Consider the following 17,551-nt stretch of genomic DNA (forward strand, 5'->3'; position numbering starts at 1 on the left):
GACAGGGCTGCAGCAGCCGGCGGGAGCGCTCCAAGCAGAGGAAGGTGAAGAAGCGGCTGACCCTCGCCGCCCTCCTCTACCTCCTCTTCATGACGGGGGAGCTCATAGGTGAGTCGGGGGCTTTTTGTGCCGTCCCTGCGGCCCGGGTGCCGCCCGGCCTCTTGGCCTGCGCCGGCCTCGGTTTTAAACATCTACCGAGAGAAACCGTCTGTCAGTTAGAGAGATTAGCTGCAAGTTCAGAGGGTGGGTAGGAGCGAAGTCCACCTGTATTTTCCGTGCAAGAAAAGAAGGAGGAATTTGCAACTTCCCTTACCTGAATCCCTCCAGTCCCCCCAGAGGGCATAAAACGTGCGGGTTTTTGTACGGCTGATGGCTTTTTGTTTTTCCTTGTGTCTCTTACAAGTTTATAAGATGTTTTTAGCAAGGGAGAAGCAGCTTTTTGCTACAGACACGAATAAAAGAAAATGAACAATTTCATCCTCGGTATTTTTTATTTACTGCCGTAAAATCTTGCTGTGTTTGCAAGAAGAGCAGGGAAACAGTTTCTAAGTGTGACAGTTACCATAATAATGAATATTGGGACGGATTTGGCCTTACTCACCAGACACAGCAACACACTCTTACTTACAACTGACAAGACAAATCCGGAGCTATCAGTAACAATCCAGTGAAGAAGCCACTCTCTTGACAACTTCCCGATGTCCTGCTGTGCTCTGGACTAGCATGCTGCTCCAGCCAGACATGAGCGTGTTTGCTCGTGTGGGCAAAGTCAATTAAAATAATAGGTATTTTAACACTTCCCATTGCAACACATAAGAACACCGAATAGTTTGATTAGGTTCTTGGTGTTGTTTGTTTGTTAGGACTTGGCAGAAGTATGGTGGGCTTTTACCTGGAAATGTGATCCTGTATAAGCATCTGATTGTTGTTGGTCAGAGGAATGAGCGTGGTGCTCGAGTTCAGCTTTTGTTGCTCCCTCCTAAAGGCTGTTATCATTTGCTGTTTGCTGAAGAGAACCTGCGCTTTATAGAGCAGTCTGTACAAAGCAACTGCTTTATTTCATAGGCTATAGCCGCATAGGTTTGAAATAAAATTAAATTTGAAGGTCCCCTAGATGCATAGATTAATAAGTGTTATGCTTTTGCCATTATCTAATCATTTTTACAAAGGACAGTATTTATCTTTTAATCCCTGTTTGCTTATCGATATCGGCGTCCTGTTACCATCTGTCTTTTGGATACGTCCATGCCATTCAGTGCAAGTGTCTACTTGGTGCTGCTCAGCCTCCTGAAGAATAAACTCTCATCCACTTTCCCCCGATTTGAAGCAGTGGGGAGCATTACACAGCGCCAGTACAGTGATGGGTATGTTGAGCCAGGTCTCTCTAACACCTATAACAATTAGTTGCTTTTAAATTGCTTTAATTTTACCATGCAAGTCTAAATCAGAGCTAATCAGATGAATTGTTTGCCATAATTCACCAGACAAAAAAACCAAAAAAAGTCATCATAACTTTCTGGAAGTAAAGGACAGAGATACCTCAGGTATAGTAACATGGGACCTACATCCTCCTCCTCCCCCCTGCCAGCTGAGTCATTAATGACTGAAGATCTGACATTTGCTTGTGTGAAGTGAGCTTGTGCTTTTGGATCACCTGCCCTAGGACAGTTGTGAATTGTATCTTTAAGACAGAAACTTCCACAAGATGGGTAGGGAGCAAAATCACTGATTGAGTATAAATAATACAGTTTGTCCCCGATATGTAGAAGAAATCCCTAGGAGAAATGGTCTGTTTTTTTGAGAGAGACCACAATACTGACTATCTGCACCAGTTTTATTTGTGGCCTTATTTCAGGAACGTGGGTTCATAGACTAAAAGTGGTTTTGTCCTTCGACATCTCTCAGTGTGTGGTTAGTCATTAATAATACTGCCACAATACATCAGTTTATTATGGATAAGACACTTCACATCAAACCTGTTGCAGGGATCTGGTTGAATGCCTCCATTTGCCCCCAGCTCCCATTTTTTTTTCTCTGGCTGAGATTTTGGTTCAGCATAAACTCAGGTAAATTTGATAAGCAACATAGTGTTTTATCTCAGATGTTGACATCCTTTAATATGAGAGTGATTTTATTTGATTGTATTAATATCCAAGTTCTGATAGATGCTGAATTTAGTTCATCTGAAGGGCCCCTACTGAATAATATATTTGGGCTGTTGATGCTGCTTGATGCTGAAGGCACTATGAGGCACCTGTTAAGGCCTTCAGATCCGATTCATGCTACCGTAGACCTCTTCACATCTGGTGCAGGGAGAGCTCTAGAAATAATAGGTGTTGAGAGTAAAAATACTCTCTCATCACTCTCACATCATCTGTTTTGCCATTACAGCGAGGACTTCTGCAGGCTCAGCTCAGGGTGCCGGATTTTTCTGTACAAAGCGATGGTGCTGTCGCGTGGGCTCATCCTCCTCAGGTTTATGTGTGTTGTTACCAGCCTTATTTCATTATTTGGGCACTGGGGCAGACAGCACTAAGGGCCAGATCCATAAAATATTCAGGCGTCCCACTTCCACAGAGCATAAATAGAGGATTTGGGTATTTCGGTGCTTTTGTGGATCTTGCTTGGGTGTTCCTGTACTTTTGTGGATCTTGACCAGAACAACTTGTCATAGAGCAAGTAAGCAGCAGCAGCAGAACAAGTAATTAAAGGTGAAGCCCTCAAATCCTGGGTCAGTGCCCTACATGTTTATTTCATTCCAGCCTTTCATTGTGTTCTGTCGGGTTGGTTTCAAGTTTTGGAACTTTTTGAATTGATCTATAGCTCAGGTATTTGGGAAACTTTGATCATATAGGATATTTTAACTTGACTTCTTTCTGTGATACTTCAATTTGAGTTTCTGAGAAAAAGGCAAAGACCCTATCAGACAATTAATTTGTGCGGTAAAAATCTTTCTGCTGCCTGTTACCGATGTCAAGATGAAGGAAATCTTGTTTCAGCAGCTTTTTTGGTGAAATCTTGATTGGCATATTTTTTCCAAAGTATAGACAAGCTCATTACTCCAGCCCACCACAGTGGTTGTTGTTTAATTTGATGAACAGTCATTGTGAAAATCAGATAATTTACACTTTGGGGGAACCATTTTGCATCAAGAAATGAAAAACATATTGTAAGTCCTAGTTAGCTTTTCTGACAGGATTTTGATGTTTTCAGCTATGTTTAGAGACTTCTAATTGATCATCCATGAGGAGGACTGCTGTCCTTCACGGGTCACTGAAAACAGTGGTGAGCCATCAAGCTGTCTATTTGTAAAGGTTAGAGATGTCTTTTTTTTTTCCCAAGTTGCCAATGGTGTTTTAAGAGCCCTTTAACCGAGTAATGAACCAATACATTTGGAAACAGAGAACCTTTGCTTTCAGAGTGTCATAAATCTCAATTATGTTTTCTTAATCCACATGCTGCATTACGATTAGCTTCAGTACCTGAATTCATTCTTTATAATTTTATTTTTAAAGTCTTTAAAAGTGAGAGGCTAGCTGAAATAGAACTGACTCATCTTGGACTGAAGGGATTCTCAAAATTAATACATGTGTGTTAACAAACATACTTTAAATGATCATACCTGTAAAGTACGGAATCGAATGTTCTTAGATATGAATTATTGTTTCTTCTGTGTTGACTCTAAAAGAGGCTGAGTTGCAGATTTCTAAGTCATAGTTTTAAAATAATTATGGGATGACACAAATTAATTCAGAAAGTAAAGACACAACTAATTTTACTCAAAAAGCTACTGAATTGCTAAATCTTAAAACCTCATTATTTTTGAGTTGTGATGGCCTTTGGAAAATTTCAACCTCAGAAGAATTTGACTTAAAAACCTATGAATAACTGAAGAAGTGGGGATGGAGGAAAGGAACTGGCTGAGATGTGGTGTATTTGGTCCCCACAGTACAGGCCATGCTGCTTGTGTTTGGCTGGGGAGGAGAGCGCAGCTCTGTCTGCAGGTGTGTATGTACCAATACCCACAGCCATACACCCCCCTCCCTTTTATGACTGACCTTGAAAGCAATCAGCCAGTTGTGAATTTCCCTTTGCTATCTCCTCATGGTCAGCCTCTTCACTTTTAACTGTATATGAAGATACTTTTACGTGAAATGTTAGTTGGAGCCTCGAGCCTGCCAAATGGCACTCCAGGTGCATGCTTTGCTCAGTAGAATTTACAGGCTGAATGGCAATCTCAAGGTAAAAAGAGAAGCTAAATAATAGCTGAGCTGACACCGAAGATGTGATCTTTTCTGAGAAAATGGGCTTACCTTCATGCGTATGAAAGACAACACAGCCTGTCCTTGATTCCACTTTGGATAAGAGATGCTTAAGAGAGAGGCGGTTGTTTAAATTGCTCACCCATCCAATAGTAGCATTAGCAGTTGAATTGGAACAGAGATACTGACCTTTGATCTGAGGTTATTTGTCTCAATGCAGTTCATAATTACGGGAAAAAAATATGGTAATAAATAACAAGGAAAAACTGTGCAAGAGAAAGTCATTATCTGCAGCATATATTGACAGAACTTATACACCCCTGCCAGGTCAGGGAATAGTGAAGGTTAAAAGATAATGTAATAAAAATAAAAAGGGGGCAGGGCAGATTTCCTTGCCATTGAGTCATTGGATTTCCGTCCCTGTTCTGTAATGTCAAAATATTTAACAGATGTACTTTAGTAAAAGGAGCAGCTGATTAAACGCATATTCAATAATATATAGAGAACACAACAAAACTATTTTGGGCCTGATCTTGCAAACGTTATGATGCAAGTAGTCTCTCTGAGAATAACAGGAGTGAATCCTTTCCATGTTACTCTTAATAGAAAGCGCACTTCACTGCACTTCTGACTATGGTAGCTTTAAATTATAGCATGACATTTTGATTGTAATGGCAAAAAAACCTGTTTAGTGACTATGAGAAGGGCTCTCATGCACTTAATGCGCTGTTCTGGAAAAAAACCAACCAAACTGTAAGCTGTGCCAAGAGGGTATTATCTAGAATCATTAATGTCACAAATCCTGACTTTTCCAACTTTGTTTTCAGGTGGATATGTTGCTAACAGTCTAGCAATTATGACAGATGCACTTCATATGTTAACTGACCTTAGCGGTATTATTTTGACCCTGCTTGCTCTCTGGCTGTCTGCAAAATCTCCCACAAAGAGGTTCACTTTTGGATTTCATCGCTTAGGTATGTAGATACCAGCTTTTGCTATTATCAGAGTATTTTAAGCAACAACTGTAAAGATCACCTAATTCTAGAATAGGTAACTAGAAAGAAAGTAGCAGCATAATTAGAAGTTGCTTTATGTTAACACCCTGACTCTAATGTCCTTTCACTGGCCATCTACTACCTAGGTTGCATTGTCACAAGGGAACATATAATAATAATAATAAAAAAAAAAAAAAATTAAATGTTAGATCTCAGCCAAAAGTGAAGTTTGAGGCAGAGTTTCACCCACTGGGAGCAGGATGAGTCTCTCCATCTCTGTGGATCTAGGACTTAGTGGATTCAGGGTTAAATTCTGAATGCTGGATTCATCTTCCATCTTAAACATGAAGGTTGGGGTATTGGATACACTATGACGTTGTAAGTATGACTTCCTACAAATGAACCATGGCATAAAAAGTTTTAAAAGGGTTCAGAGGATGGAAGCCGTCCCCCAGCAAGGACAAGGGTGGATATGTGTTTCACAGCCCATCCCTTAGTTACTGGGCTGTTGCGTTAGGCCAGGCCCCTGTGCACCTTTGTGCTTTGGAATTGAGGCTGTTGGGCAAAAGAGGGACCCGCTCACTGCTGTACCATGTTACTGCTCGTGTGACACCCTGAGGAGCTTGTTGGTGCAGGAGCTGTACATGTCAGTCAGTTGTTCACGACAGATTGTTGCCACTGCCCAGGATTTATGAAGTCCCATTGACTTCAGTAGAATTATGACACTGGAAAGAGGTCCTATTCAGTGTGAAAAGCGACATCTTAATCCATAACAAAAAAGTTCTGCAGAGCGTATCAGAGACCTCTGCCCTGCCAAGAAGCTGCATAAATCAGTATTCCTCTTGCACTCCCCAAACTGCAGTAACCAGAGGTCAAAATGTCCCATGGTTTGCAATACAGTAAGTTACTTAACCTCTGCCCGTTTTAGGTGTCTGTAAGAAGAATAAACAGTATTATGCACTAAGCCTTGGAAAGGCGTTTTCAGGATTCATTGCTTCATGTTTGGAAATGTAACGATGATAAAGGGTGTTTTCATGTGGTTGCTAACTGGATATAATAACTCATAATACACAGCTGCAGATCTTGTAGACATTTTACCAAAAGCTTCAACCTTTATTTTTCATGAAATAGATAATTTCTGGTGTCACAGTTTGCTACCTCTGCTCTATACATTCCATAGCATATATTTTTTCAAGGAATTTCAAAGTCTTGTGTAGTCATTATTTGCAATTCTTATTTTGGCTGGTAGAACAGCAGTAGAATTCAACAACTCCATCACTCCTAGTCATTTGTCATCAGTTAGTCACTAATGCATGAATGCATAACTCTGTACACTAGCAAAGATCTCTGGGGCTTTAGCAAGAAAGCGTTAACAATGCCAGCATTTCCCATTACAAAGTTTTCTTTCAAGAAGTTTTAATTTTGCGATAGGAGCTCCCCTAATACTGAAACCTGACCTTGCACGTATGCCCCTGGCATTTGCTTGTCCTCTCCAGAGGGATGTTTGCTAGCATTTATACCCTATTTAAAAATAATTTAAGTAGTTTATACGTCTTGTAACTTTTCTAAAACCAAATAGTACATACATTGAACATGCCATGGCCTAGCTTAATACAGGAGTTAATCTTAAGAAAAATAAAAGATTATTAAAATCTTAATCCGTTCTGTAAATTTTCACTGACTTTTCAGTTAATTTGAGGGCTCCATAGCACTTTGCAAACACAAATGCCTGAGAACTCCTGCCGCTTTCTGTATTTTTTTTTTTTTTTCCATTTTACTGCCAAGAAAAATACTGGCTAGACTGATCTAGTGGAGGCCCATGGGCTGGATCTGGTCTGCAGAAGTAGTCTCTATCGCCCACCATCTTTTCCCTGGGAGAACCTACAGCGAGAAGCTTCTCAGTCCTGTAACAACTACTCCTTCTGCTGCCTAGTGCAAGTAGGTGGTCAAACACTAGAACAGGTTGCAGAGTCTCCGCCGCTGGAAATACTCAAAACCCAACTGGACACAGCCCTGAGCAACCTGCCGTAGTTGACCCTGCTTTGAGCAGGACTGCAGAGTTTCCAAGGGCTCCTTTCCTACCTCAGGCATTCTGTGTGAGAGTAGCAACAGTGCAGCTCATTCTGGAGGAGGAGGACTAGAGCCTGGGGGTGGGGGGAAGAGTTTCTGTGGCTGCAGTGAGGAAGGGGAGTTGGGTAAAGGTCCCTGCAAGAGCCCCCCCAAACCTTGACCTAGGCTCTGCAAGTACAGAAGATGAGATAGTTTAGATTTACTCTACTCTTTTTTTTTTTTTTTTTATTTTAAAGTCACTTTTGTGAAATTTATTTGCCTGTTTTTAGGCACCCGGTCTGAATGCCGTGGCCTGAGGGCCCAGTTTCACACATCAGTGAATGCTGGCAGTGGAACAAAGCTGCTTCTAGAGTACATCCTAGCTGTAACACATTTTTGCACATAACCTATATGTAAGAAGCTTGTCAGCAAATAATAAGAGCTCAACAATAGCCTGAATTTCATGAGAAAGATGTTAAAACATGACAGAATGTTAAAAATAGGGTACAGATTGAGCATCTGTCACCCAAAAAATGTGGAGCATTTGTTTAAAGCTGGGAATATGTGCAAGAACTATCTCATTGCTGATCTGCTTTGCATTAAGTTTTAAGATCATCTATACATAACAGTAAGCACAAAAATATTCTAATGAACAATGTTTCTGGTGCTCATTATCACTTCTGTTTGCAGAATGATGAATTTTCAAACTCATTCCTGTAAACATTGCATGGTAAAGACAACAGACCTATTAGTTGTCTAGTCAAATTTCAGAAGGGATTTAGCACTAATTTTCATTTATTTGAATTCTCTTTGAATACACAATATGTATGCTCCATCTTCAGTTTTATTCCATTTTCAGTGGTGAAAAGGAAGCTGACAGATTCAGGAATGGGTTAGAAAAGTGAAGACAAAATAATGGAAATTACAGTCATGTCTAAAAAGGATTATATTCTTGAAGCCAAAAATAGTTCTGTTTCACCACCAAGTGGAGATACCTCCTTCTCAGCAAGACACTGAGCAGATTTAAGCATAGATATGGAACCTGGCATTTTTCCATTGCTGCAGAGACAATGTTAGTAATGACAGAATCAGTCAGTCCACTGAGACAGTGCATAGTTCATTTCACAAGAAGCGAAAGATCTCAGCACAAATCTACAGTGCTGACATGACGGTGACTCTGTGAAAGAAGCTGCAAGGAAAACACTGGTTTCCGCTGCAGAAAACATAGTTTTAGATGGTAAAGCCACAATACGTTATTTCTCTGGTAATTGCTAATGTACTACGGCTTCACAAATTTTTTAAAAAGCATCCTGAAAAATCTTCTAAGCAACATATTGGCTTTTTTGAAGGCTGTTGCCCTGAATAATCTGCCTGCTTTGTAAAGAACACTACCACTTGCATGGATATTTCCAGGATTTTCATGTTGCTCTGATATCATCTGAGATTGTGACAGGTGCCTTTCAGAGCCTTGTTACTGCCTGGTAATGCTGGGACTCGTCCAGGCATTGACACGCTACTGAACAGCTGAATGCGTTGGTGTTTCTTCTTCCATAATGATGTTAAAAATTCACTGTACGGATCAAGTGATTTTGGTGATATTAAAATGCTGAATGGTTTTTACTGTAATATTCAATAAATAAAATTAAGGCAGTTCTTTGTTAGAAATTACAGTTTCTGCAGTAACCAAAGTTGTACTACCACTGACAGATTCAAAGCAGAGGGAGAAGGGAGGCAGTTCTCAGATCGGGATGCTTGGAGCTATGGTAGAGTCAAAAGCAGAATTTTGCCCTTACTGGGGACTAAATCAGGGCAACATGTGTGGAACAAAGGGGAAAAAACAACCACAACAATTTCCAGTAAATTAATTCTAACTCTGATCTTTGAATTCACACAGGAGGGCTAAGATCCCAGTGATCCATCTGGCAAGTGCCAGTAATGAGCATTATGCATAGTGATTACAGATTACTCAGGCATGGCTGGGATTTACATGCAGTACAATGGAGTTATCGTTAAGGTTTTCCCAGTGCTTACTGTAAAGCCTTGTATTAATTTGATTATAACTGAGACAGACTTTTAACTGAGCTAGTGTTTTCTCTGTCAGGTATCTTGCCTTTTTTTAGTTTCAGCTGCAGCAGGGCAATTGTTTTCAGAATATGAAGCTAGGGGGTAAAAGTATGTTAATGTTGAAAGGAATCTGGTGATCCAGTTGGAAATATCTATATTCTTTATAGTGGGACCTTAAAACTGTAGTGTGCTCTCATTCTCCTCAGGTTTATGTGTGCTATTACCAGCCCAATTTCATGCCTTGGGTACTGCAGACAGCACTAAGGTCCTGACCCATAAAATATTCAGGCTTATTTACCTCACATCAGAAGAGCAGGAACCTTGTAGAGAGCTGGAACCACTTTCCACAGATATAAATGGCAGCGTAAGGTGCAGGACAATGAAATACTAGGAGTTTTATTAACTTTCTAATTTTATTTATATGTATGTGCCCTTTCGATCAGATAAAATTCCTACACCAAAATGTTGGTCAAAACACTCTTCTGTGAAAGATGAGTATTTGGTAAACATTAGATAACGTTAAGAGTATGTTAAAGCAATACAGAAACTTAAGTTAAGCAATCCATAGCTGAAAACAGCGATAAATAATATGTACACGTGTCAAGAAGCTTAGGAGTAATATGCATGACAAGTTTGTACTGTTCAGTTTCTTACTATTTTTTTTTCCTCCATCCTAAATACAAAAGGATCTATAAAGTAGTTTCTAAATCCATCTTAATACTGTGGACCCTTGAAATCAAGCTTTCTCTTATTTGTACGTGGGCTGGTGATGTCTGGGATCACCTGTCTTCCTCTCCTATGAACAGGGCCTTTGTCTGTGACTTCTCAGGCAAAAGTTTTGGGTTGTCTGAAGACAAGCCGTGCAGAAGTTTTCATAGAAAACATAATTTGAGCGATATACTGACAGGGAAGTGTGAAGGAGTTATCTCCATTTCTTAATCCGATTTTATGAGTTTTATTTAATGCACAGCAGTTGTGCATTAGGATTATGATACGCATGAAAGAATTAAAATAATTAAGGCTCTGTACACGTTCTAATTTGGAAACAGAAATAGATCTGAGACTCACTTTAGTAATGTTGTTTCCTTTCTGTTTGCAGAAGTATTGTCAGCCATCATTAGTGTATTGCTGGTCTATATCCTTATGGCATTCCTCTTGTATGAAGCTGTTCAAAGAACTATCCATATGGACTATGAAATAAACGGCGATATCATGCTGATTACGGCAGCAGTTGGTGTTGCAGTTAACTTAATGTAAGATCTCCCTTTCTCTCCATTAACACTTGCAAATGTATTTCTGAATAAACCGCTAATTCATTCATGGCCTGTAACTTTCTCAGGGGCTCTAATCTTGCTGGGCTTCTTCATTTTGATAACACAAGAAGTGATACTGAGTATTGCTTTTTCAATTCTTTGATTAAAAGGAAAGAAAAAGAAAAAAAAGCAACAAAACCCCCACCCACCCAACCCTAAAGCCTGTTTTTTTTTCTTTCAGAATGGGTTTTTTGCTGAATCAGTCTGGCCACCTTCACTCCCACTCCCATTCCCACCGACACTCTCACATACCTCAGTCGAACTCTCCAAACACAGGCCACAGTGGTAGCCATGGACACAGCAGCCTTGCCGTGAGAGCAGCATTTGTACATGCCCTTGGGGACCTGGTACAAAGTATTGGTGTGCTGGTAGCTGCATATATCATACGCTTTAAGGTAAGGAATGGCTAGTTTTTGAGGCAGGGTGGAATTTTTCTAATTTAAACTCTGGTGATTCAATTAAAAACGGGCTTGGTTTTTTTTTAAGTTATTAAAATAACCCAAACTTTGTGATATTCTATTACAAGCTTCCTACATTCATGCAAAATAAGCTAAAACTATCTCCAATATGTATTTTGTAACTATTCAAAAAAAAAAAAGAAATACTCATGAAAGTTGGAGCTACAAGTAACTGCATTTTCTAAGTCACATTTTTATAAGTGAGCTTATTGTCATACGTCCTTTAACACTTTGGAACTTCCCTTGCAGCCAGAATACAAGATCGCTGATCCTATATGCACGTATGTATTCTCCATACTGGTGGTTTTGACAACAGTTCGAATTCTCTGTGACACAGGGGTTATTATTCTGGAAGGTAAGATCTGTGCACAGTCTGCAGCACTTTACATGTCAAATATCAGTGAGCGTTGGCGCTTTTTTACATCCTGATCACCATCTTTAACAAAGTGGATTATGTCTGGAGGCCTGTTTACCCTGCTGCTGCTGTAGTCTCTTGGTTCTAGATGGCTCATCTCAGTTGCAGCAGCCTTTAGGTGTCTGACCTCTGCCAGAATGACACAAGTCCTAGCTCTGCTCACAGTTTATCATCAGGAGATGATAAAGTGAAATGTACAGAAATTTCTTGTGTGTCTGCAGTGGCCATCAACTAAAGTAATTGAACACTTGCCCAGACTCAGTTCCACACTTTCACTTTAATTACTTGTAAAGTTAAAGTGAAGTTGTTTGCATGTAAAAGGAGGAAGCAAGCTTTGGCCAGACGGCTGGTCAGGTGGTTCATGCCTGTCCTGTCTTCCCCTTTTCCACATGTGCTGTGTATTGCTTGCGGGCTTCTACTGTTACTACAGGGGAAGTTACAAGTAGAGTGGTGTCAAAAGGAGGAAGGGAAAAAGAAATTAAAAAGCTAAAGAATCTTACTTCATGTGGTTACTTAGAGGGAAAGATGCCAGCAACATTCTTTGCATTATCATGGCTGACATGCCAACTACTATTGCTTGGTCTAGTACTTTTACCTTATGAAAGTGAAGATGTTAGGGATGGGAGGAAAATCTCAGGTTTTAGCTGCACCTTCCTGGCTATCTCATGTGAGTTATTATTGACTTTGCTTTTATTGTGTTACGAGGTTAAATCAAGAACCTGAAGATCTTCAAGTGCTTTTGCTGTCATTTACAAGGAAAAAAAAAATCTAACAAAATGTAAGTTCATCAAGACAGAAATGATGTAATTTGCTTAAGAAACCTCAATTAGCTCCAAGTCAGTAGCTAAGATTTAGCTGAAGAGATAAGACAAACTAATGGTGTATCAGATTCCTGATGTTTTGAGTTGTAGCTGTTTGCATAGATAGCCCAGTTGTCATAAAAATCCCTGAATTCATGGTGCTATTAAAAGTAATGATACGGCTTTATGTATGCTAGGGAATTTTTCCAACTCAAATTCAGGATCTTCAGAGAACAGAGTTGCATTTATATTGGAGACTACTTCTACAACATCAAGGTCCTTGGATTTGTATCAGTGTTCAGTATTAATTTAAACTTAAGTTTCATCATTATACTGGGAATGCTAAATTAAAAATATAAATTATTATCAAATAGAAGCAATAGATTCTAGCTTTTAATATAGATTTATCAGGCAGCATGGAAGTCTATCAATAACATGATATGAGATAACAAAATTTAAGTCCAGGTTTCCTGGGGAAAAAAAAAAAAAAAAGCTGTAGAAATAATACCAGGCAGTTAGCTAGTTTTTTATCAGCTAAATAGTTTTCAATGGTCTTCACTAGAAGGAAAATTTTGTTTAATGAGACAATCCTAGACACTGAACTTTCAAAAGAGATGGCACTGGAACTAACATAATTTAAAAGACAATAAAGCATCAGGTTCAGAGAGGAGTCATCCAAAAATTCTGAAGAAATTTGAGAAGCAAGTGTCTGAACTCCTCATAGTCTATATAATCAAACTCCATAAAACTGGAAGATAAGCAATAAAAAGCTATGATGGAAATAAAACTATTCAGAAACAGAGTTTCTTCAGTACTAGTGTTTGACCCATGTTGATCATCTAAAATTTTGATTCTGCCCTTTTTACAGCAAAAGGGTGGAGTAGGGAAGCTACAGAAGTGTTGTAGCTGCTGAAAATACTATATCCAGAAGGCCTTGGTCAGCATAAATATCGATTTGCAAAGAATGCCACACTGTAAGACAAAAGTCATATATGCACATGAATTACTATGAGCATCTGAAAATGATACCAGTTACCTGGAGAAGTTTCAGGAGGCAGCAGGAGACAGCCCTAGCATTTGTATTTTTCAGATTCTGACCTTAAGAGTCTGGTCTAAGCAGGTACCAGGGTTAGAAGCTGCAGTGAAGTTGCCTATACAAGTACATCCCTCCAAAGGATCTAATGCTGGCGGTTGCCAGAGAGCAGATTCTGGACAGGACAAATGACGTTTGAGACAACACTGCAATCTGTATCTGTACTGGACTTAATACGTCAATTTGCATGTTTTTCTCTGTTGATAATTTGGAAGTTACTAATCACTTCCAACAGCACAAATTATAAACTCTTTTGACACCGAGATCTGTCATGACTAAAGGCCACTGAGAGTTTGCAGAAGACAGAATTAATTTTATCTTGTCTTTGGTATCACAGGAGTTCCAAGGCATTTAAATGTGGATCGCATTAAGGAAGACTTGATGAAAATTGAAGATGTTTATTCTATAGAAGATTTAAATGTTTGGTCTCTCACTGCAGGAAAAACAACTGCCATAGTTCACTTGCAACTAGGTAGGCTGTTGTATAGCATAATTCTAAATTAAATCTAAGTGTAGGAAAAAACCTCCACTTTTTCTTGATATTGAAATATTCTGGGGAAAAAAAAAAATTCTACTAGCTATAGTTTTGTGCAGCGAGGTATAGAACTCATAGGCCCAGAAGTACATGGCCAAAGACATGGTAAATGAAAATTGTGCAAAGAAAAAATATATTCATACTGAAACATCTAATACAGATTATTTGGATAGCAGGAAAAAAAATAATTCTCCACAGCAATTCCCTTACTTTGTCCCAGGAAAGAGAGGGTGAAGTTCTAATGTGGAACAATCTGACATGAAAAATAAATATGTTTTGCCAAAACATGTGCTGATTTAGATATCTAACAGTACCATGAATATTAATTCTAAGTAAGAAAACTCAATTTTGGGGGGGTTTGTGGGTGGGGGGTGTGTGTCTAACAAACATTTTTATCAAGATGTGATCTAGTTAGAGGATATAGGGCTAAAGGTGTAAAGTAATATAGAGTACAGAGTGACCACAGAACAATATTTAATTAATAAATGAGCGTGAAGAAAGATTATTCTAGTTGGTAACACTGATAAATTTGAAACCAGCTGGATATTCCAGGTTTCTTTGAGGAGTGAATTCTGCTCATTATTTTCTTGATTTTCCAGTTCCTGGTAGTTCATCTAAATGGGAGGAAGTTCAGTCCAAGGCCCGACAACTGCTGCTGAACACATTTGGAATGTACAAGTGCTCTGTCCAGCTTCAGAGTTACAAACAGGAAATAAGCAAAACCTGCGCAAGTTGTCAGAGCTCCAGTGCCTAATTTCATATGTTTTGGGAACTGCTGCCTTATTCTTTATCTTGTAGTCAAAAGACTGAGAGCAATAAATGCAAAATGAAAAGGATCGAATAGAAAGCATTAACATGTGGATTTGTACCGTGTAACATGCAGCAGGGAGAACTGGTGCTGCAAAAAGTGCAGCGGTTGCCCTACAGAACATGTGTTTCACTCTCTCCCTTGTACTGGGTTATTCAATTTCATATGATTTTGAGACAAAGCTGTTTTCAGATTATTGTTTACAAACTGCAACGTGGCTCTGCAGATACCTCACAAATTACAGTCCAATCTTGTCCTTTAATAGCTATATACCACAAAGTACCTGCACTCCAAACGGAGCATCGAGTATTCAGTGTTTCAGTTCAAGTCTCTAATGCTGACCATGCCAGGGTTCCGTAACAGTCACAATCCCTGAATTCATTATGCAGTATTTTTGCAATAGTAATTTTCATACAGTATCTTAAACTATAATGCATACAGCGCTAGTTGAATTCTTTTGGAAACTGTCTCTTTGGAGACACTGCAAAATACACAATTTACTGTACCCAGACCAGAAAGTTAGCTTTAATCTGGGCATTCAGAGATCCAGACAGGAAGATCCTTGCCCAGACTTCTGGTATTTAACTAGAGACCCAACACTGAACCCAAAGTGGTTTAAGTGATCAGTTATCTTTAATGTATTTTAGAATAGGGTTTATACATTAGAAACAGGTTATTTATTTTACAAACTTTTGACTTGTAAATTGAATTTATTATTAATAATCTTGAATGTCTAAACCAACATTTGATTGACATTAAAAGGCCAGTTGATTAGCATGCATTCTAATTAATAAATGTCCTGTAATTGATTGTTTTTCCATAATTGTTTTGTTTGAAAAGTCAAATGATAGAAACTATGCTTGATGTAGAGATAACTCTCAAACACAATCTACAGACATGCAAAATACATGCGTCTATCAGGAAAGTTTTAGGTAGGTACTACTCCCTCCGTCACAGATCTCCAACCCTTTTGTCTTTGCTTTGAGCACAGTATGGCTGACAGGAACGCCACTGCAATAGCAGTCCCCACTACTTAGCTTTATTCATAAAGCAAAATCCAAGCAAGCTCAGTAACCTAGTGGTGTTGTACGACAATAGCATGAGATTGTGTTGGACAACAATATCATAACAACCTACAGAGGTAGAAAGGCCTTTTCTTACCTAAAAAGGGATGAGGCAATTTGGAAAGACTGTATTCATCCGGACACCTCAGAGTCCACAAAACTGAATTGCTTTAGCCTCATGGTGGAATGAATCCCTGTACTTGGAATGTACACAGGATAATAAAACCTGGCACTAACCTATCATACACTTCCAAGCTCAGATTTCTGCCTGCTTCTGAAGTCATTGGCGTTGAAGAAGCTAAGGACAAGAATATGACCTGCAAAGTTCAGAAGATGGAAGAACTTGGCTTCAGATATTTTTTTGCTTATTCTGTACTTTGATCTTTATGCAGAACTTCCACCGACATCAAAAGTAGTTCTCTGTGTGGATGAGAAAAGAAAATTTTTACCCGATAATGGATATTGTGATACTCAGCTGTGAATACTTAAGCTATGGTCTGTTTTGAAACTTGCTACGGTTTGACATATTCATCAGGCTGATTTATACCTGCAATTGGTGGTAACAACCTTGGCTTCTTTTCTCCCCTTTTTTGAGGTAGAGGTCGCCTGATGAATTTTTATTGGTGAAAGCGACAGCACAGTATTTGGTCAAAGTGCACATAACACTGGATTATATTTGTATCTGTTCTGGCAAAAAATGGGAACACTTGAGTACAGCATGGGAGCACATACAGCTCAGCGGCAAGGTAGCAGTGTAGTTGGGAAATTAATGCTTCAATACAAACACTATCATTACTTAAGCCATATCACGGTTCATGAAAAATGTGCATCCCATCCTTAAAAACTTACTGGAAAAAAAAAACAAAAAACACAAACAACCAACAGGTATTTTGCACATACTAATATTCAAATAAGTTTTAATTAAATTGGGGTTTACAGTTGATGTAATTAGAAGTTGAAGTACAGTAGATATGTATTGTATTTGGAGTTTTTAAATAATTTACTACACATTTGTTTAATTGAAGAAAAAAGTGTGTTGCTTTATTGTGGGTTTTATTAAATCAATTATTAAACTTCACATTGTTGTCTTATAAAATATTTATTTGTATTGCTGTCTCTTGTCATCATCTTTGGTTCTTACAGCAGCTGGTTTTTGAAATGTCTGAACACTCCAGCTTAACTCAGTTTGGAGATGCTATATATAGAATGAATTATGTCTCCCTCTTTAGCCAGAACCATTTAAGTCTTGTTATTTCCCATGTAATAGTTGCACTTTAGAAAATAGAAGCTGACAAAGTGTGCTGAAAGATCAGCCATTAAACAAGTGGCAAAAATTCTTGAAACCCTACGTTCACCCTTGAGGGACCCTTGTTATCAAGGTCTATAGACTGGAAAGAGTTTGGAGAAAAAGCAACAGAAGATGAAATGAGAATAAAGAATAAAAGAATCGATGCTCAGGGACACTGGAGCATACATTCCCTGTTTTTTAAGGTCTAACTAAACTCACATGGAAATTTTTATCTGTGTGACCGACCTCTAATCCTTTTCTTTATGAATTATTCAGGGAACAGGTTGTTAGGCACTGTTAGGTTTAATGTAAGAATCCAGTATTCTGAATCTGCTATTAAATCAAAAGGAATACATGTATTACCACTTATAATGCTCCAAGTGATGGAATAAATGAGCACAACAAAA

The 17,551-nt window shown here is 38.8% G+C and overlaps 1 protein-coding gene across 1 annotated transcript in view; it reads left to right on the top strand.

The window, feature by feature from the left end:
- The window catches only part of SLC30A4 (solute carrier family 30 member 4), an 18,484-nt gene extending 1,549 nt beyond the window's left edge, over positions 1–16,935 (top strand). Inside the window, exons 2-8 of the mRNA XM_026856086.1 lie at positions 6–108; positions 5,090–5,236; positions 10,470–10,623; positions 10,865–11,078; positions 11,391–11,496; positions 13,787–13,921; positions 14,584–16,935. Coding sequence (XP_026711887.1) covers positions 6–108; positions 5,090–5,236; positions 10,470–10,623; positions 10,865–11,078; positions 11,391–11,496; positions 13,787–13,921; positions 14,584–14,738 — 1,014 coding nt within the window. The 3' untranslated portion in view covers positions 14,739–16,935. The remainder of the gene's footprint in view (positions 1–5; positions 109–5,089; positions 5,237–10,469; positions 10,624–10,864; positions 11,079–11,390; positions 11,497–13,786; positions 13,922–14,583) is intronic.
- The last annotated feature ends 616 nt before the right edge of the window (positions 16,936–17,551 follow it).

This window comes from Athene cunicularia (assembly GCF_003259725.1).
Source record: "Athene cunicularia isolate RWA chromosome 10 unlocalized genomic scaffold, athCun1 chr10_part1, whole genome shotgun sequence".
In the NCBI taxonomy this organism is placed as follows: domain Eukaryota; kingdom Metazoa; phylum Chordata; class Aves; order Strigiformes; family Strigidae; genus Athene; species Athene cunicularia.